At 39.4% G+C, this 21,226-nt stretch overlaps 1 protein-coding gene across 2 annotated transcripts in view; it reads right to left on the bottom strand.

Annotated features, from left to right (window-relative positions):
* The window catches only part of stab2 (stabilin 2), a 59,392-nt gene that overhangs the window by 5,832 nt on the left and 32,334 nt on the right, over positions 1–21,226 (bottom strand). For both annotated transcript variants that reach the window (XM_023294606.3, XM_023294605.3), the window contains exons 31-60: positions 21,130–21,207; positions 20,961–21,050; positions 20,775–20,882; positions 19,706–19,837; positions 19,193–19,321; positions 19,004–19,066; positions 17,686–17,784; positions 17,092–17,287; positions 15,350–15,445; positions 14,103–14,160; positions 13,943–14,016; positions 13,746–13,871; positions 12,361–12,434; positions 12,102–12,173; positions 10,863–10,982; positions 10,744–10,788; positions 10,586–10,672; positions 9,739–9,885; positions 6,828–6,956; positions 6,676–6,747; positions 5,535–5,711; positions 5,352–5,441; positions 4,846–4,992; positions 4,316–4,375; positions 4,123–4,246; positions 3,258–3,407; positions 3,083–3,184; positions 2,442–2,549; positions 2,132–2,325; positions 1,913–2,054 (exon numbers count right to left, since the gene is read on the bottom strand). In XM_023294606.3, the coding sequence (XP_023150374.1) occupies positions 1,913–2,054; positions 2,132–2,325; positions 2,442–2,549; positions 3,083–3,184; positions 3,258–3,407; positions 4,123–4,246; positions 4,316–4,375; positions 4,846–4,992; positions 5,352–5,441; positions 5,535–5,711; positions 6,676–6,747; positions 6,828–6,956; positions 9,739–9,885; positions 10,586–10,672; positions 10,744–10,788; positions 10,863–10,982; positions 12,102–12,173; positions 12,361–12,434; positions 13,746–13,871; positions 13,943–14,016; positions 14,103–14,160; positions 15,350–15,445; positions 17,092–17,287; positions 17,686–17,784; positions 19,004–19,066; positions 19,193–19,321; positions 19,706–19,837; positions 20,775–20,882; positions 20,961–21,050; positions 21,130–21,207 (3,289 nt within the window). The remainder of the gene's footprint in view (positions 1–1,912; positions 2,055–2,131; positions 2,326–2,441; positions 2,550–3,082; positions 3,185–3,257; positions 3,408–4,122; positions 4,247–4,315; positions 4,376–4,845; positions 4,993–5,351; positions 5,442–5,534; positions 5,712–6,675; positions 6,748–6,827; positions 6,957–9,738; positions 9,886–10,585; positions 10,673–10,743; positions 10,789–10,862; positions 10,983–12,101; positions 12,174–12,360; positions 12,435–13,745; positions 13,872–13,942; positions 14,017–14,102; positions 14,161–15,349; positions 15,446–17,091; positions 17,288–17,685; positions 17,785–19,003; positions 19,067–19,192; positions 19,322–19,705; positions 19,838–20,774; positions 20,883–20,960; positions 21,051–21,129; positions 21,208–21,226) is intronic.

Raw genomic sequence — 21,226 nt, 5'->3', positions numbered from 1 at the left:
ATGGGTTCTGTAAAGCATCTCGAGACAATTTGACTGTAATTGGTGCTATATAAATAAAATTGAATTGAATTGAATTGAATTGAACATTCAGAGGAACACAGATGATGTTCCACAATAACAAAGGTTCTCAAAACAACATTCAAGAAACAATCTATAGATGATTTGTTTTTATAAAACGTCCCTGTAATGCGATTATATTAACAAAGGTGGAACATTCTACCTGCAATGTTCTGAAGATGTTTTGGGAATGTTGCTGAAAAAAACACATTTGAGAGTTCTTCTGTAAAGTGTTTCCACAATGACACAAAGGAAGCATGTTCTCAAGCAAATATTTGGAGAACAGTTTCAAGATGTTATTGAGGCCTCAGAAGACAGAACATTCTTTGCAAGATGTTAAGCCAACGTGTTCTACAACGTACAATGTTCTTCTGTAAGAAAGTAAGAATGTTCTAACACCAGCATTCAAAAATAAAAAAGTTCCAGATGTTATCCAGGCCTCATATGAAAGAATGTTTTGCTACAGAACATTTTATATGTGAAATTTTTGTGGAACAGTTTGGCTTTTTCTTGACCAACACTCTAGAGCATTCTATAAAATGCTTCCATACTAATGATGGAAGTATGATCCCAATGCAACATTTTCAAGATGTTCTTCAAACATTCTTCAAAAAGAACAGAACGTTCTCATACCAGCATTCATAAAATGTTTCACAGATGTTATTGAAGCTTCAGAGTGCTTTTAATAAAATGTTCCTGTGTTGTGATTCACCAACAAAGGTGGAATGTTCTACCACCAATGTTTCGAAGTTGTTTTGGGGATGTTGCTGAGGAACATATTTGAGAACATTCTTCTGTAAAATGTTTCAAACAAATGTTTGAAGAACAGTTTCAAGATGTTCTTCAAACTTCAGATGACAGAACCTTCTTTGTGAGATGTTGAGGCAACATGTTCGAGAACGTTCTTCGAGAAGAAAGGATGAATGTTCTCATACCAGCATTCAAAAAATGTGTCACAGATGTTCTCGAAGCTTCAGATGATGTTTTATAAAATGTTCCTGTGATGTGATATATTCAAGGTGGAACATTCTACCTGCAATGTTCTGAAGATGTTTTGGGGACATTGCTGAGGAACACATCAGAGAACGTTTTTCTGTAAAATGTTTCCACAATGATGCAAAGGAAGGATGTTCTCAATGGAACATTCAGAAAATATTTTTCAGGTGTTATTGAGGTCTCAGATGACAGAATGTTCTATATAAGACATTCCTTGTGTATAATGAAAGTAGAATCGTTTTGTTGAGGGAACATTATCTAGAACATTCTTCCATAAAATGTTTCAATAATAACGACAGACGTATGTTCTTAATGTGACACTTTCAAGATGTTCTTCAAACTCCAGATGATAGAACATATTATGTTGAGGCAACATGTTCTAGAACATTCTTCTATAACGAAGGAGGAACGTTCTCAAACCAGCATTCAAAACATTTTTTCAGATGTTATTGAGGCCTCAGATAACAGAACGCTTTATAAGTAGAACATTTTGTCTTTTAGTTGAGAGAACAACTTATAGAACGTTCTTCTTTAAAGGGTTTCCACAATGAGAACGTTCTCAATGCAACATTCAAAACCTTCTTGATAACATGTTCCTGTGATGCGATCTATGAACTAAAGTGGAACGTGGGATGTTATTGAGGAAACACATAATAGAACCTATAAAATGTTCCCACAATGTTCCACAATAACACAGGAAGAACGTTCTGAGTTTAACCATATTTAAGAACGTTAGAACATAATGGTGCAACAGCGTTAAAACAAACATTTAAGAACGTCTCTACTTCCTGTCTGACCATTCTGTGTCCCTACAGGCTCTGCCCCCTGCACCTGAACAGGAAGTGATGTCATGACATACCTTCAAAGTGCAGGTCCATGCAGGTGGCGTCCAGGTGACACTTTCCATTGTCCTGGAGACAGCGGCTGATTGGCAGCTGTTTGAGCTCACAGGTGAGTCCGTCTCCGATGTACCTGTCCTTACAGGTGCACCTCTTCTTCCCCTGTGGACACAAACAGGTAATGTTCAGCGATGGACACACACCTGAGATTCTGACCTGGAAACGTGGCGTCGCCTCACCGGAGCCGTCATGGTGCAGGTGGCGTGTTCGTGGCAGCCGCCGTTGTCCCCGGCAACGCAGGGGTCGACGGGCTGGCAGGTGAAGCCATCACCGGTGTGACCTTTAGGACAGGTGCAGCTCACCTGCTCACCTTTCTGAGAACATTTAGCTTCTTTAGCGCAGCCGCCGTTCCACACCTGGCAGACGTCCATCACTGCAGAAACACATCAGAGCAGCTTGAGGACCGCAGCTCCCATGATGCTCTGGGGCAGTTTCACCCCATCAGGATTTGAGTTAAAGCTTTAAAAGAACCTGTCCAGGTGTGTTTACCTGTGCAGGTGATTCCGTCTCCCTCGTAAAATGGCCGACACACACAATTGTTGTTCTCCTTGCACACGGCTTTAGGAGAACAGGACGGAGAACACTGAAACACCTCAACTGGAGGAAACAAAAAAGTTCTGTTAGAGAACCGGAGACCAGCAGCTAGCTTAGCATGTTAGCCGCACCTCTGCACTAAATATGAATATTACAGATGTAATACTGTAGTAAATGACGGTTATTACAGGTGAAATACTGCATTAAATGATGAATATTACATGTAAATACTGCAGTACATGATGATATCACAGGTTGAATGTTGCGGTTAATGATGAATATTACAGGTACAGGTCTGTAGTAAATGACGGATATTACAGGTTGAATACTGCAGCAAATGATTATTATTGCAAGTATAATACTGTGCATTATCATATTAATACTATAGAGACCACAGGAGGCATCACTCTGTTCAGGTTGGCAGCAGAGAGCATTGTGGGAGTTTAGCTGGTCAAGGGGCACCATGACAAAGATTTCTGTTTTGCTTAATGACTTCTGGGCAGAACTAATGTGTTAAATTAAGCTGGGATCAAGTAGGACACCATCCCTGTTTCCCGATCAGAAACACTGATAGATTAAAGTATTTCTGAGCTCACTCTGGACGTCGCAGCGATCGCCGCTCCATCCGGCCTCGCAGAAGCAAACACCTGTACCTCTACGTCCGTCGTCACATGACCCATGTTCTGAGCAGCTACAGGCTGAAAGATGGAGACGTTCGGGATTAAAACGGGATTGGACGCTGCGGAGGAAAGTCAGCTGGCTGCTGCTCACCTTTACAGGTGGGACCGTAGAATCCCTCGCTGCACAGCTCGCAGGCCACGCCCCCAAAGCCCATCTCACAGGTACAGGTACCGTTACCAAGGTGACCGTCGTCGCATTCACCTCGGTTGCTGCAGGGAGAGTGGACTCCCCCTGGACAGACTGGACAGAGAGGGGGTGGGGCTTATAAGGACACATTCATGATGTCACCAATTATTTACATATTTGAGATGTCAATAACTGTTTACATATTTATGATGTCACTGATTGTTGATATATTTGTGATGTCATCTATAAACCAAGTTTCAGTTTTTCGAAGGCAGTTTAAAATTTTTTTTCTGTTTTTACAGCAATAAAAAATGTTTTAGAACAGTTCTGTTTTTAAAAAATTACTTTAAATGTTTTTAAACCCAAAGTTCATCTTTCAAAGCAAAATTACAGATTTCAAACTAAGATTGTGAAATAAAAATGAAACTGTCTCGGTCTTATTTAGTTAGAATTAATGTTTACATTAAAACCATCAGAGAAATCAAATGTTTTACCTTTAAATTTAAATGAAGAACTTCTAAGCTTTTACGAACTCAGTGCTGTGGTTTTATGTTTTTACTGGAACTTTTTTCATGTTTTCTGCTGGTCTGGTTTGATTCTAGTTCGTTTTTGAGACTATGTAAAAAAAAGTGAAATATTATTATTTGAAACTATAGAGTGGAAGATAAAAAGTAAAAACTACATTCTGTCAGATGAAGAACTGAATCACCCACACAGTCAGAATTATGTGGCTGATATTTGGACCAAACCAGAACTTCTCACGGCAGCTTCATCAGAGTTCGGATCTTCTTCTGTTGCTATGAAACAGTTTCTATGATGATGACCTCACCCAGACAGTCTCGTCCGTAGTAACCATGACAACACTTTGGCTGCCAGATGTTGACGGTGCAGACGGTCCGACAGCCAGAGTCCTTGGTGATGAACATGGAGGGAAGGTCGCACTTCTGGACCTCCTGAACAGAAACAGACGATGAGGAGCTGGAAGGAAAAGTTCAACCTGAAGGATGAAACCAGACTCTGACCTTCTGCTTCATCCCCGAAGGACACCGGGACAAAAACGAAGAGCAAATCCCACAGTTCATCTGCCACAGGGGGAGGAAACAGCAGAAGAATGAAATCAGACACAGCAAAAGTTATTTAAACTTTAAAACACAGAGACCGTTTTATATGCTTTGATTTAGTTATGCTTGGATCACAGCAGCCAGTTTAAACTGGTTCCCAGTATGTTTCATTGTCTTTAAACTGGTTCCCAGTATGTTTGAACTGGTTCCCAATATACAGGTGGATGCTGTTGCAGTAAACGTTTAATATTTAATTTAATTAATATTCAGGTTTTCAGTTGCATCAGTTTTACTAAAATGAAGAAACTTTCAAACCTCATTTCCATAAAAACTGTTTCGTATCTGAGAATCTTCTGTTGTTTATTTTCTGAATCAAATTTTCCATCTTTAACTTGTTCTATTGCTCATTACACCGTTATTAAACGGGTCTAAACGTAGAAGGTTTAGGTTTTTCCATCTTTAACTCCTTCTACAGGTAGACGAGGTTCCACCTGCAGGTCGACGGTGTTCTGCTGGTCGCAGCGTCCTCCCAGACTGGGCGGAGTCAGAAGACAGTCGATGCCGAAGGCGATTCCAGCTCTGAAGACCAGATGTCTCTGAACGATGCGACACTTCCCGTCGTTGATGAAGATCTCTCCCTGCTCAGAGACAATGGTCCGTTTAACCTCAGAACCTCAAAGATAAAAAGGTCTGGAAGGAAGAAACTGATGTAAAAACTTCCTGTCACAGCAGTAGTTTACTGTAATCAGTCCTGATCAAAAGGACCAAATATTTATTTCTTTTCAGGGTTTTAACCCTTTAAATAACACTTTGTTTACTTGATGCTGCTGTTGTAGTTTTATGAGGAAAAAACACCAAAAAGAAGAATCTCTGGCTTTATTATTATAATCTGGCATGAATCAATGATCAGCGATGATGTGGAGGATGATAGTTTAACTTCTTGTTCTTGTGTTATTTGTGTTTTTCTGTTGTTTGTTTGTTGTCCTGCGGTTCTTACGATGTGCTCCGTCCCTCCACAGGAGAAGGACAGCGGTGATCCCTGCAGCGTCCGAGCTGAGTCCAGGTAGACCAGACCTTCAGCGTAGACCTGAGATCAAAGAGACTCTTTAGAACTTTAGAAGACTGACTGCGGTACTAGAAGGAGTGGAGGTTCTCCTGAGATGCTCTGGTTCCTCCTCACCTTCTGGCTCTGCATGATGTGGAACTTCAGGTACTCCAGCAGCTGTGCTTGGTTGTGTTGGTGGAACAGGAAGTCCTTCTGCTCCTGCGGCAGCGACGTCATGGTGGCGTCCGTTGGCAGGAAGACGGTCAGCGGTTGGTTCAGAGGATCGTTGATCAGGTCCAAGACGCCAGTGTCCTGAGACCAGCAGAACATCATGTTAGTGAGGTTGAAGTCTTAACTGGTTACAGACTTTATGTAGAAACGACACTGGGAGGGATTCGGACGCTGCATCAGGTATCAAAAACACACACCAAAGTATCAACAATCTAAATATCAATGCACAGAAGTATCAATAACCAAGATATTGACCCATGAAAGTGTCAGTGACTTCAACAGTGCTACATGGAAGTAGTAATAAGCTAATATTAATGCACTAAAGTATCAATAACCTGGATATTAATACACAAAAGTGTCAGTAAATTTAATATTAACCCATGAAAGTATCAACAACCCAGATATTAACATGCAAGGGTGTCAGTTACTTCCACATTTACAGACAAAAGTGTCAATAATTTTTATATTAACACACAAAAGTGTCAACAACCTGGACAGTACAACATAAAAGAATTAATAACCAAATAATAACCCACTAAAGTATCAAAAAACTGGATATCAGCATGCAAGGGTGTCAATTACTTGGATATTTATAGACAAAAGTGTCAAAAAACACCACAAAAGTATCAACAGTCTGGATATTGACTCACGAAAGTGTCAATAACTTGGACATTACTTCATAAAAACGTTAATAACCCAATAATAATCTGGATATTAAAAGTCAAAAACTGGATAGTAACCCACAAAAGAGTAAATAAGAGTGAATAATAACCTACAAAAGTATCAATAACTTGAACACTGACACATAAAAGTTTCGATAATATGGATGGTAACACAAAAAACGTATAAATAACCAAAATATTGACCGATAAAAGTGTTAATAACCAAATAATAACACACAAAAATATCAATGACCTGAAAATTAACACACAAAAGTGTCAATAATCTGGATATTAACCCCCAAAAAAGTCAAAAACTGGGTCTTAAAACATAAAAGTGTAAATGTTCTGGTTAAAGATGAGGTTTGATTGTTTGTGGACTCTACCTCGAGCAGTTTGAAGAAGGTTTTATAACCGTGCTGTTCGGCCACATCGGTCAGGTTCAGGTCTGTCGTATCCTGCAGAAGAACAGGAAGAAGTTCAACAACCAGGAACTGAAGCCGATGAATCTGATTGGTTGATCAGGATCAGAGGTTACAGGGAGGAGGACGAAGCTCTCAGCGTTGACGCCGGGAGGAAACAGAATCCTGCTGATCTCGTGGATGATGCCGTTGGTGCTAACGTCATCGCTCATCGTCAGGTTGGCCTCGTTGATGGAGATCATGTCCTGGAAGAAGGAGATATGGACCTATTTCATCAGCTTTGAAGACGTTATGTTGTCTATTAAAAGGATGAGTCATGCATTGCTTTTTTCTGGACAGTCGAGGCTGCATCAGTCTGACAGTAGTGACAGATTTGGATGTTAGTAGCTAAAACAGAACCGGCCGCCAGCGTTCTGTAGAGCCACCAGAGGGAAAGCTGTCCTGCAGGAGACATCAGAGAGGTCCACCAACAAGCACCGCTGGGTCTCCCTGTTCCAGCTCTACGTCTGGCCTCACCTGCAAGATCCTGGGACCCTCCCAGCTAGCTTAGAGGCTGTACTGGACTCAACAGACACCTCCCCTGCCCTGAGGACTGCCTCCAGACCGTCCCACCTGTCTGTCCAGCCTCCAGACCTTCCTCTGGAGCGTCCCACCTGTCCTGGGACCTAGTGGTGTTTTTCCACCAGCACCTACTCAGCTCGGTGAGGTTTCCCATCAGGACGTAGTTCCTGGTACCAGCTACTATTTTAGTTCCTATTGGGCCGGGGTTCCCAGCGAGCTGATTGGAGCCGATAATGTGACATCTGCAGAGTGTAGGACACTGATTGGACAGGGAGTGATGACATGACAGCGACTCCTTCACAAAACCAAACCCGGCATTTTTAAAAATAACTGGCAACAGCGACGGTGATCATTGCTCTTCTTTTACTTTGAATCTGACAGAAAGCCACAGACAGAGCAGCAGGTGAACCATCACCTCCATGTTCTCCCTTGTTGTGTTGCACACAAATGACGTTAAGGGACTTCCGGGCCGCCGTGCTGTGACGACTCCACCCACGATGAGGTGGTGCTCAATGTAATGGAAAAACAACTAAACCGAGTCGAGTCGATGCTAGTGGGAAAGCGCCATATTGAAATTTAGTGAGCAGCTTCTGGTCTGACCTGTCCTGGTTTTGTTTTTCAGACTTGCTCGCCTGGCATGCCCCAGGGCTGCCCCTGAATGTTGGGATACTTTTTGTTTTGTCTTTCCTCCTCCAGAACCCCCCTCACCAGGGACTTCCTGCTTGGTGCACCAGGAGGCGAGGTTCTGTCAGGGTTCCTGCATCTGCCCCCCACTTCATCTCTTCTACCTCCCTCTTTTTCCTCTCTGCTCTCCATTTAATCACCAGGGATTGAAGACAGCTGTGGAGCGGCACACCTGGATCATCTCCACGCTCCATAAAGACTGGCTCATCAGTCCACTTCCTGTCAGATCGTAGACTCGGCTCTAGCTCTGGGTCGGGATGTCTGCACGTTTGTTGCTCATGTTTGCAGCCTGTTCTAACCTCTGTTCCAGCCTCTGTTCTAACCTCTATTCTAACCTCTGTTCCAACCTCTGTTCTAACCTCTGTTCCAGCCTCTGTTCCAGCCTCTGTTCTAACCTCTGTTCTAACCTCTGTTCTAACCTCTGTTCCAACCTCTATTCCAACCTCTGTTCCAGCCTCTGTTCCAACCTCTGTTCTAACCTCTGTTCCAGCCTCTGTTCTAACCTCTGTTCCAACCTCTATTCCAACCTCTGTTCCAGCCTCTGTTCCAACCTCTGTTCTAACCTCTGTTCCAACCTCTGTTCTAACCTCTGTTCCAGCCTCTGTTCTAACCTCTGTTCCAGCCTCTGTTCCAACCTCTGTTCCAGCCTCTGTTCCAGCCTCTGTTCTAATCTCTGTTCTAACCTCTGTTCTAACCTCTGTTCCAACCTCTGTTCCAGCCTCTGTTCTAACCTCTGTTCCAGCCTCTGTTCTAACCTCTGTTCCAGCCTCTGTTCCAACCTCTGTTCCAGCCTCTGTTCCAGCCTCTGTTCCAGCCTCTGTTCTAATCTCTGTTCCAACCTCTGTTCCAGCCTCTGTTCCAGCCTCTGTTCGAACCTCTGTTCTAACCTCTGTTCCAGCCTCTGTTCTAACCTCTGTTCTAACCTCTGTTCCAACCTCTGTTCCAGCCTCTGTTCCAGCCTCTGTTCGAACCTCTGTTCTAACCTCTGTTCCAACCTCTGTTCTAACCTCTGTTCCAGCCTCTGTTCTAACCTCTGTTCCAGCCTCTGTTCCAACCTCTGTTCCAGCCTCTGTTCTAACCTCTGTTCTAACCTCTGTTCCAACCTCTGTTCTAACCTCTGTTCCAGCCTCTGTTCTAACCTCTATTCTAACCTCTGTTCCAACCTCTGTTCTAACCTCTGTTCCAGCCTCTGTTCTAACCTCTATTCTAACCTCTGTTCCAACCTCTGTTCTAACCTCTGTTCCAGCCTCTGTTCCAACCTCTGTTCCAGCCTCTGTTCTAACCTCTATTCTAACCTCTGTCCCAACCTCTGTTCTAACCTCTGTTCCAGCCTCTGTTCCAGCCTCTGTTCCAACCTCTGTTCTAACCTCTGTTCTAACCTCTGTTCTAACCTCTGTTCCAACCTCTATTCCAACCTCTGTTCCAGCCTCTGTTCTAACCTCTGTTCTAACCTCTGTTCTAACCTCTGTTCCAACCTCTGTTCCAGCCTCTGTTAGACCCGGCCGCCACCGCCGACTCACCTGGACTTTTGTCTCTATAGTTAATGCTTGCTTTTTAGTTTAGAGTTTGGTTTAGTTCTTAGTAAATCCTTAGGTTCTATGACTGGTTTGTTTAGCTTCGCTTTCCCATTAACTGCCACTTCTGGATATTAATGTACAACAGCATCATCAAACCAGATATCATTGAACAAGAGTATCAGTTCGCTGCCTCAGGATTCTCCTATTTTCATTCCGTTTCAGAAGGTAAAGCTCTCTGACGGGACGCTGCGCTCTGATTGGTCACCTGCTTGGACCCGGTGGTCAGAACCAATCCGGACAGCGCTGTCAGGTTCCTGGGTCGGCTCAGGTCTTCAGGCAGCAGAGTGTGACACATGACGATGTGGTTCCGCAGCAGGTTGGCAAAGTTCTCCTTAACATTAGATATCTTCAGCTGAAACACAGAACAAAGTCAGAAAATAAACACAAAGCTTCTATAAAAACTCTTCACAAAATCAAAAAGTTCAATCAACAAAGTCCAACATGGACACGAACATTTCACAACATGGAGCCGACGTGGAAATGTTTTCTAAAAACTCTTTGTAAATGCAGTCAAACCACAACCACAAAAACACAAAAAATAACTACCAAGAGACACAAAACAACCACAAAACATGAGAAAACAACTGCAAAACACACATGATCACAAAGACAGAACAAATGACAGCAAAGAGGATCTAACAACCACAAAATGACATCAAATGACAACAGAGCAAGACAAAGCGACCACAAACACACAAAATCACCAAAAACAGATTAAACGCAACAAAATCTGACAAGAAAAACATCACAAAAAGACATACAACCGCAACAAAAACACACAAAACAACCACAAAAACATAAAATGATCACAAAGAGACAAAAAAAATCATCAAAGACAAAAAGTCCAAAAAAATGACAAAACAACCACAAAAACACCAAAAAGAGACTTAAATAAACACCAAAAACTGACACAAAACAACCACAACACACAAAACAACCACAACAACACACAAAACAACCACAACACACAAAACAACCACAGAAACACACAAAACAACCACAAAGAGACAGAAAACGGCAGAGCCAGACACTAAACCGCTGTATCTCCGGACCTTGCGGGACACCCCGGCATCGTAGGCTTCGGTTTGGGGGCTGAAGACGGTGAATGGGCCTCGACCTCTCAGGTAGATCTCCACCATCTGAAAGCAGAACCGGCTCAGTTAGGGGGTTCCACCAGCGGGGGGCGACACCGTGCAGCGCTAGAACTCACCACCAGGCCGTAGTAGAAGTTGGTCATCCCCTTCGCCTTCATCTCCTGAGGACAGGCGGAGGTTAGTTCACACGTTCTGCAGCTTCACTGAGTTCTAACGTTCCGGTTCTGCTGCTCACCTTCTCCACGGTTCCTTTACAGTTCAGACCGTCTCCCACGTAGTTCTTCATGCAGGTACAGTTCCTGGTTCCGGGTCCCGTCATGTTGCACCGAGCGCGCTGATGGCAGCCGCCGTTCCTCTGAGAACATCAGCAGCAGAAAGTTCATCTGAGGAACATCTCTGAGCCAAGCACTCAGAGAGACTTTACATCAAACTGGACAAATGGTTCTTTAAAGAACTCTCAGAGGTACATCAAAGAACCACCAAAAATAGTTCCTTTAGGCACCATAAATGGAGCTTCACAAACCAGAGCAAAAATAGGTTCTTTAACAGATCCCTGAAGGTGTCTGACAGAACCATCAAAACAACAGTTCCTTTAGACACCTTAGATGGTTCTCCAAAGAACCTCAGCAAAATCAGGTTCATAAATTAATTACTTTTTAAAATTGTTCTAAATAGACCCCCAGAGGTGCTTCAAAGAACAATCAAAAAATGCTTTGTTTAGGAACCTTGAAGGGCGTTGCAAAGAACTTTAGTAAAAATGGGATCTTTAAGAAACAATTTCTTCAAATGTTTTTTGAAGGGAACACTGAAGTTCTTTAAAGAACCATCAGAAAAAGATTCCTTGAGGCACCATAAATGTGTTCTTAAGAATCTCAAGAAGACAGGTTCTTCAAGGAAACATTTCTTCAAATGGTTCTTTGAGGAACCATCCAAAGTGTCTCAAAGAACCATCAAATCTTAATATGGCAAATTTGGAGGTTCTTTGAAGAACTATTTAGTTAGTTTAGGGACTATAAAAGAAACTCTAAAGAACTTCAACAAAATAGATTCCTTAACAGTTCTAGAAGGAACCCTCAAAGATGTCAGAAAGAACAATCGATAAATGGTTCCGTTAGGTACCATAAATGGAGCTTCAAAAAATGTTAGCAAAATTAGGTTCTTTAAGGAACCAATTTCCAGCAATTTCTTAGTAGGTCCATATGGTTCTATTTGGAAAACAGGATTTCACATTTTCTGGGTTCCTTCCACTAGAACACATTTAATATTTTGGGTTCTGGACTGTTGATCAGAGAGAACATGTTCTAAGATGCTGGTTTGAGATCTGTGCTGGTAGAAAGTAGGTGAAGAACCATCGCCTAAACAAAGTTCTTTAACTGATGATGGCATTTTGAGGAACCATTTAGGAGCCTTCACTTATCCCAGAGAACAGTTGTGTGTTCTGCTGTGACCGACGGAACCGTTCTTCTAATCTCACCTTCTCACACAGGTTGATGATCTTGCAGGTTTGTCCGTCACCTGAGTAACCGTCGGTGCAGACGCAGGACCTCTGGACAGATTCACACAAAGGAAGAGCAGCTGAAGGAACGTGAACAGAACCGCAAACCGGAGAACGTAAAACGGTTCTAACAGGAGTCACTGAATGCATCACAACATTAGAGCTTCATCACTTCCTGTTCTCTGAACTCATCCTTCCTTCTTTTCATGTGTATAAAACTAATTAAAATCGGTCTTACTTTGTTTGGTCCGACGTGAACACAGTCTGCGTTGTCGTGGCAACCACCGTGTCCATCCAGACATGGGTTTATCTCTGAGGAGACACAAAAATCCTACAGCACTCAAACACACCATTTCATACTTCTACATTCCTCAAAGTACTCCTGCTCCACTGGCTTGCAGTTATTTACCAGCTACTGATCCTGCCTCACAGTTCGACTACGTTCGTCACAACACAACAGACAAAAACACAGACCACGCAAGAGACACACAAAAATACTAAAAAGAAACCAACAAAAAGAGAAACACCCACAAAGAGACAAAAAACAACCATTAGGAAAGTCAAAATGGCCACAGAGAGAAACAGAACAACCACAAAAAGACACAAAATCAACCATAATGACGCAAATCCCCATAGACACACAAAAACAACCACAAACAGACACAAAATGGCGACAAAGAGACACAAAGCAACAACAAAAGACCCAACCAACCACAAAGCGTCAAAAATAGTCAAAAAGAGAATAAAAACATAACGACAAGCAGACAGAAAATAGCCTCAGAAAGACACAAAATGGCGACAAATGGACAAAAAGCGACAATAAAGAAACACAAAACCACAAAGACACACAAAACAACAACAAACACACACAAAATGGCAACAAAAAGACAAAACCCCCAACAAAAAGACAAAAAACAACCATGAAGACACTTAAAATGGGCACAAAAAGACAACAAAACCCACAAAGAGACATAAAACAACGAACAAGAGACACAAAACAACCATAGAGACACAAAACAATCACAAAGAGATACAAAACAACCATAGAGACACAAAACAAGTAACAAGAGACACAAAACAGCCGTAAAGAGACACAAAACAACCAGACACAAAACAACAACAAAGAGACATGAAACAGCCATAAAGAGACATGAAACAACCACTAAGACACAAAATAGCTACAAAAGGACCCAATTAACCACAAACGCACACAAAATGGTGACAAAGACACAAAACAATCATAAAGAAACACAAAACTACAAAGACACACAAAAACAACCACAAAGAGACAAAAAATAGCCACAAAAAGACAACAAAACCCACAAAGAGACACAAAACAACAACAAAGACACCAAATAGCCACAAAAAGACCCAGCCAACTACAAACAGACACAAAATGGCGACAAAAAGAGAAAAAGAAACAAAGGAAAGACTAAATGACCACAAAACAACAAAATACTGAAAAAAAAGACAACAAAAAAACCAACAAACCAATAAACAACCACAAAGACTGGGTTTGGTGTTGCAGGAGCGCTTGGAGCAGAGCATCGCTGCACCAGGACTTCACCAGAGACGCAGAAACACTTAAACCAGCTCTAGGAGATGATGTCCAGGTGAACCTACCGACACACACCAGTCCGTCGCCAGAGTAACCGCTGTTACAGACGCAGTCCCTCCGTCCGGGTCGCGTCCTTTTGCAGACGGCGTACAAACTGCAGCCGCCGTTGTCGCTCCGACACGGATCCACGGCTGCAACATCAACACAGCATCAGCCTCCACCGCACACCTGGCGCTCACCTGCATCTGTCATCTGGGTTTACCTGCGCAGAAGGTTCCGTTTCCCATGAAGCCGACGGCGCAGAAACAGAAAGGGCCGGACGCTGCAGAAACACAACTGACACACAACAGCAGCACCGACGTCAACACACAAAGCTGCAAACGTCCAACAAGCAGCAGAGAAGGAACTAACCGTGGACTTACTTTGCGCTGCTGTGACATTTAACGGATCCACAGAGTTCATCGGCTCTGGATTCAATCTCTGCAACACAAGATCAGGATATAACAAACACACTACTGCAAAGACACACAAAACAACCATAAAGACACACAAAACAACCACAAAGAGACACAAAACAACCAGAGAGACACAAAACAACCACAAAGAGACACAAAACAACCAGAGAGACACAAAACAACCACAAAGAGACACAAAACAACCAGAGAGACACAAAACAACCACAAAGAGACACAAAACAACCACAGAGACACACAAAACAACCACAAAGTGACACAAAACAACCACAGAGACACAAAAGACCCACACAGAGACACAAAACAACCACAAAGAGACACAAAACAACCACAAAGAGACACAAAACGACCACAAAGCGACACAAAACACCCACAAAGAGACACAAAACAACCACAGACACAAAACAACCACAAAGAGACACAAAACAACCACAGAGACACAAAACGACCACAAAGTGACACAAAACAACCACAGAGAGACACAAAAGACCCACAAAGAGACACAAAACAACCACAAAGAGACACAAAACAACCACAAAGACACAAAACAACCACAAAGTGACACAAAACAACCACAGAGACACAAAACAACCACAGAGAGACACAAAACAACCACAGAGACACAAAACAACCACAGAGAGACACAAAACAACCACAGAGAGACACAAAACAACCACAGAGAGACACAAAACAACCACAAAGAGACACAAAACAACCACAGAGACACAAAACAACCACAGAGAGACACAAAACAACCACAGAGAGACACAAAACAACCACAGAGAGACACAAAACAACCACAGAGACACAAAACAACCACAGAGAGACACAAAACAACCACAGAGACACAAAACAACCACAGAGAGACACAAATAGTCAAAAAGAGAGACACAAAACAACCACAAAGAGACACAAAACAACCACAGAGAGACACAAAACAACCACAAAGAGACACAAAACAACCACAAAGAGACACAAAACAACCACAGAGACACAAAAAGACCACAAAGAGACACAAAAATGACAGAAAATACAGAAGAGAGACAAAAGAATACACAAAAAGCTACAAAACAACCAGAAAAAGACACAAAATGACTACAAAGAGACATAAAATACAGGAAAAATTCCCCCAAAAGACTGAAAACGTTTCTTAAATAATAATTTCCATCTATAATATTTCTATTCTTATTTCCTACTTTGGTCACAGCGGACTCCTCTCCAGCCGACATCACAGTCACATGACCCGTCTCCTTTCAGTCCTTCGTTACAGCGTCCGTTAGAACACTCACATTCTGCACAAAGAACACAGAACATAGAACACAGTTTAAAGGGCTCGTGTGATAAAAATCCATTTTATGCATGAACTCATATATTTTAATTAATATTAATATATATGAACTTCTGCTGATTTAAATACAGTAAAAGTAAAACTTACGGCTCCAACAGAAAATAATCAGTTAATATTCAAACAAACTCATATTTTTGATGTGACATTATGCAAAAGCCAAGATTATAAAAACACCCTTATTAAAAAAGTAGAAACCAACATTTTACTGGAAAGTTGCACTTTCATTTTTTACTGTTATGTTGTTTATTGTATATTTGCTGTTTTTTTAAGTTACAGTATTCCACTGGTTTTAAGGTATTTTTTAAATCTTGCCTCCACATTTTTACATTGTTTTTTTTTACAAATTAATATTTTTTACAGATTTTTTTATTTTTTAATGATTAATTTTTAAAAGACTTATTTTTTACAGATCATGTTTTTAGTTTATATTTTACAGATCCATTTGTTTTACAGATTTTTTTTTTCATTTTTTACGGATTTGATATTTTGACAGATTTTGTATTTTTTACAGATTGTTTGTACAGAATTATATATTTTTTACAGATTAATTTCTTTGTACAGATTTTTTAAAATTTCTTACTCATTATTTTTTTAACAGATTTTTTATTTTTACAGATTTTATATTTTTATGGATATTTTTTCAAGATTTTTTTTTTTACAGATTAAATTTTTTTATAGATTTTTTAATTTTTTTATAGATTAATATTTTTTTTAGTTTGTACAGAATTATATCATATATATTATATTATTATTTATATTTTTTATGGATTCATTTCTTTTTACAGATTTTTGTATGGATTTTTGTTAACATATTTTTTTTATTTTTTACAGATTTTATATTTTTTTATTGATTAATTTTTAAAAGACTTATTTTTTACAGATCATGTTTTTAGTTTATATTTTACAGATCCATTTGTTTTACAGATTTTTTTTCATTTTTTACGGATTTGATATTTTGACAGATTTTGTATTTTTTACAGATTGTTTGTACAGAATTTTATATTTTTTACAGATTAATTTCTTTGTACAGATTTTTTAAAATTTCTTACTCATTATTTTTTTAACAGATTTTTTATTTTTACAGATTTTATATTTTTATGGATATTTTTTCAAGATTTTTTTTTTACAGATTAAATTTTTTTATAGATTTTTTAATTTTTTTATAGATTAATATTTTTTTTAGTTTGTACAGAATTATATTATATATATTATATTATTATTTATATTTTTTATGGATTCATTTCTTTTTACAGATTTTTGTATGGATTTTTGTTAACATATTTTTTTTATTTTTTACAGACTTTATATTTTTTATGGATTTTTTTTACAGATTATTTTTATATTTTTTTATTTTTAATAATGTCTTTTACAGATGCATTTTTTAACAGATTTTTATACAGATTAATGTTTTACTGATTCTTTATACAGATTAAATTTTGTTTTTCACAGATTTTTACATTTTTTACAGATGAATTTTTTGCAGCGCAAACTGGGAGCTTTAACCGACTCGGCCAGCAGGAGGCAGAGCTGAGTCTCCCTTATGTTTGCTGTTACTGGTTCTGGTTCTAGTTCTGGTTCCGTCATACTGACTCTGGTCACAGTGCACTCCATATTTCCCGTTCTGGCAGGTCTCGCAGGCCGTTCCGTTGAATCCCTCCTGACACTGACAGACTCCAGAACCGTTGGTTCCGTCCAAACACAGACCGTTACCAAAGCAGGGCTGAGCCTTCGGACCGGGACACGGCTCGCAGTGTTCCCCAAAGAACCCTCCACAGCAGCGCGCCACCTGAAGCAGAACACATCATCAGAGGTTCTGTGGTATCAGTGGTTCTGTAGTTCTGTACTGTCAATGGTTCTGTGGAATTAGTGGTTCTGTGGTATCAATGGTTCTGTGGTTCTGTGGTATCAATGGTTCTGTGGTTCTGTGGCATCAGCGGTTCAGTGGTTCTATGGATCCATGGTTCTGTGGTGTCAGTGGTTCTGTGGTATCAGTAGGTCCGTTGTATCAGTGGTTCTGTGGTTCTATGGATACATGGTTCTGTGGTGTCAGTGGTTCTGTGGTATCAGTGGTTCTGTGGCATCAGCGGTTCTGTTGTTCTATGGTTCCGTGGTTCTATGGTTCCGTGGTTCTGTGGCATCAGTGGTTCTGTGGTTCTATGGTTCCGTGGCGTCAGTAGAACCCACCATGTTCTGCTTCATACACGTTGCTTTGCAGCCGACCTGCATCCTCCGTTCTCCTTCAAAGGTTCTCATTAGGATGCATTTCTTTGCTGTCACTGACGGCTGCAGAGAACATAGAACCAAAGTTAAATGTTTCTAGGACCCTGCTGTACTCTATGTTCTGTTCATTAGACGTCCTATCACACATATTCTGTTTTATGTTGTTGAACTTTATTCTATTTGTGTGTTTGATATTTTATTTTATCGTATTTTTATTTTTGTCTTTTAATCTAATTTGATCCACTTATTAAATTGCACTTCAAGTTTTTCTTTAAGAAAGAAAATTTATTTTTGATATTGGTTCATTTCTGTGTTTCATGTTTTCATAATTAAAGTAATTATATCCACTTTTTTGTTATTTTACAGTAAAAAAAACTGTTGATAATGTTTATTATACTTTTGCACTGTAACCTTTAATATAATTTGATTTTCTGTATATAATTCTATTTTATGTTTAGGCCTTGTTGTTCCATCTTATTTTAGCTGGGTCATATTATTTAGTTGTTATTTTCTATTTTATTATTCTATCGTAATACTTTACTTTTTAATTACATATTTTCTAGAAGTTATAATGGATTTGCTTTTTACGCATTTTAATGTAATTTAGTCAAATTGGAATTCTTTTATTATCTGTCTATCTATTGTATAGCTATTCTTAATTTGTAATCTAATTTTTTCACTTTGAATTATTTTATTGCATATTTTTTAATCCAATTTGAGCTACTTTTTATTATTTAATTGCACTTTTCTGCTTCATTTTTTCATAGTTTTAAAAATTATTTTATTGTAATTTTATTCCTTATTATTAATCTAATCTTAATTTATATTTCATGCTGTTTTCACAAGAAGAACAAAAAGATTGAAAATGTAAATCATCATGAAGTCAGTTTATCCAAAAAAATAAATAAATTATGAACATTTCTGGTCCTCATTGCAGGCATTTTAGATTTTGAATGTTTCATCCTGTTAAAATAAATCTGTAATTCCCCTAAATTTCAGAAGTTTTCTTTAAAAAAAAAAAAAAAAACTCCATATTATTATTATTATTTGTTGTATATGTGTAAAATGTGATTTTGTATTATTAAATGACCAAATTGAACATTTTAAATAAACAACTTTGCCTTTTTTTTTTAATTACGCAAATACAAAATCACATCATCTGCAAACAGACTGACTTTATTGTGAAGTGGCTTCGGTCAGTCAGAAACCTTTAGTTATGTTTAATTATGTTTAATTTCAGTCTGATTTATAAACTCTGATGGAAGAAAAGTGAGAATCTTACGTTTGGGGTGGAGCCATCAGGGCAGAGTTTGTTTTGGTGGAACAAACATTCGATACAGGGTCCCTTTGGAGAACAAACAGAACATTAATGTTCCTCAGATTTATTCTCGACTCGAGTTTTCACCAGATGACTTGAAAAACTCTGTTCCTGAAGATTGAACCGGTCGGGTCGGTGTGTGTGGGACGTTACCAGAACTTTCTCGTAGGTTATTTCATCACATCGGTTCCTGTTGATCTGCAGAACCGCCAACAAACCGTGGATCACTCCGGTTCCACTCAGGATGTTGGAGGAGTTTATCTGAGCATCGTTCACGAACAGCTGGACGAGAACAGAAACAGATGTTAAGTTTAGTTCATGTGATCCGACACGATGTTTAGAACCAACCATTAGTTTTACTGTCGACTATTTACTGGAGGAACCAATCAGCTGTTTGGTCTCTAAAATGTCAGAAAATGGGGAAAAATGTGGATCAGAGTTTCCCAAAGTCCAAAATGGTTCATCAAAAGATATTTTGTTGTAGAAAACAGGTCATGAATAATAGTGGAACCATGATAGAACCTTGTGGAACTCCAAAAATCCTTCAACAGACCAAACCTGTAACTCCAGCTGATTTTACTGCTTAGTTTAAGATAAATTCTTGCAGTACTAGCTGCTTCATCTATAAAACATTAGAAAACAGTGAAAAACGTGGATCTATCAGACCTTCCCGTCTCGGGGGAAGATTCCGAGCTGGAAGGAGAATCCCAGCAGCGTCTGTTTGTATCCTCCGGACTGAAGGTCGGTTTTCAACAAACGCTGAGATGCCACGATGTGGTACCGAGTCGTGTTCATGTCCTGGAGACGGAAACAAAAAGACATGTTTCAAAACTTTTCAAAACTAAAACGACAGTTCAGGTACAACCTTCAGCTTCTGGTGTTTATCTGTGTTTTTAATGATGGAGGGAATTTCACTACAATCCAACCAGTTTTATTTGAACTGTGCTTAGTTTAATTCAGAAAAAATGTTGAATTTATGGATTCAAATAATTTTCGCACCTTTAGAAGTAGTGGTTAAAAATAATTTGAAAATATAGGAAATAATTAAACTAAATTAATGTAAGGAATAAATTTTATGAAGAAAGAAGTGAACCAGTAAAGTGACAGGGAAAGAGTTATGCTGATGACGCTGATCTTTATCTTTCAAAACTGAAAATTTATCATTTAAATTTTTTAGATTCTGTCATTGTTGTTGTTATTAGCATTGTTGCTATCGTTGTCGTTATTGTTGCTATCATTATCATTTTATTGCTCTTATTCCTATTTTACAGTACCTATTATTATTAGTGCCATCATTAGTTTTGTTTTTCCATTGTTTTGTCAATATTATAACTATATTACTATCATTATTTTTGCTTTAGTTATGTATATGATTATTGATTTATTTGTTTATTACTATTAGTATTATCATTATTATTACTTTTATTTTTGTTTTATTATTTTGTAATTATAAATGTCATTATTATACTTATGATGAATATTACGTTAATGATCATTGTTATTATTAATGACATTATTATCATTATTATCATTATTATTATTATTATTAGCAACAGCAGCAGTATTGTTATTAATATTATTAGGATAATTTTTATTGTTGTTTTGTTGTTCTCATTATTATCATCATTAATGTTATTATTATTGGTGTTGTTGTTACAACTATTATTGTTTGTTAATTCTAACTTCCTCCACCAGGTTCCTGATAACGTTGGACCCTGACATTCTAAAGTTCTACCAGGGCGGTGGAGGCCATCTTCTGGAGGAACTCTGTGACGGCGGCGTCTGTCGGAGCGAAGATGGTGAATTCTCCAGTCTGTTCGATCTCGTCTGTCAGGTTGTAATCCTGAACAACAAAACAAATAACATGTCAACAAACAAACAACAACAACAAACAGTGAAGAACCAGAGCGGGAGTTCCTACGATCAGGTACGATGTGAAGAGCGAGAACTCTGGTCGGAGAGCGAGCGTCGCCAGCAGACCTTCGCTCAGCTTCCTGTCCGGAACCAGAACCTGAAGACAGGAAACAAAGTTTAACAAGAACTTCATCGGTGCTTTAATGAAGAACGTCTGAGGTCTATCAGATCAGTACCTTATCGATGATGTGGATCAACCCGTTGGTAGCGGCGACATTGGCAGTGGTGATGGAAGCTCCGCCCACAGCTGTGACCTGAAACAACAAACGTCGT

This window comes from Amphiprion ocellaris, chromosome 21 (assembly GCF_022539595.1).
Source record: "Amphiprion ocellaris isolate individual 3 ecotype Okinawa chromosome 21, ASM2253959v1, whole genome shotgun sequence".
Taxonomy (NCBI): Eukaryota; Metazoa; Chordata; class Actinopteri; family Pomacentridae; genus Amphiprion; species Amphiprion ocellaris.
This window is presented reverse-complemented; position numbering and strand designations above follow the sequence as displayed.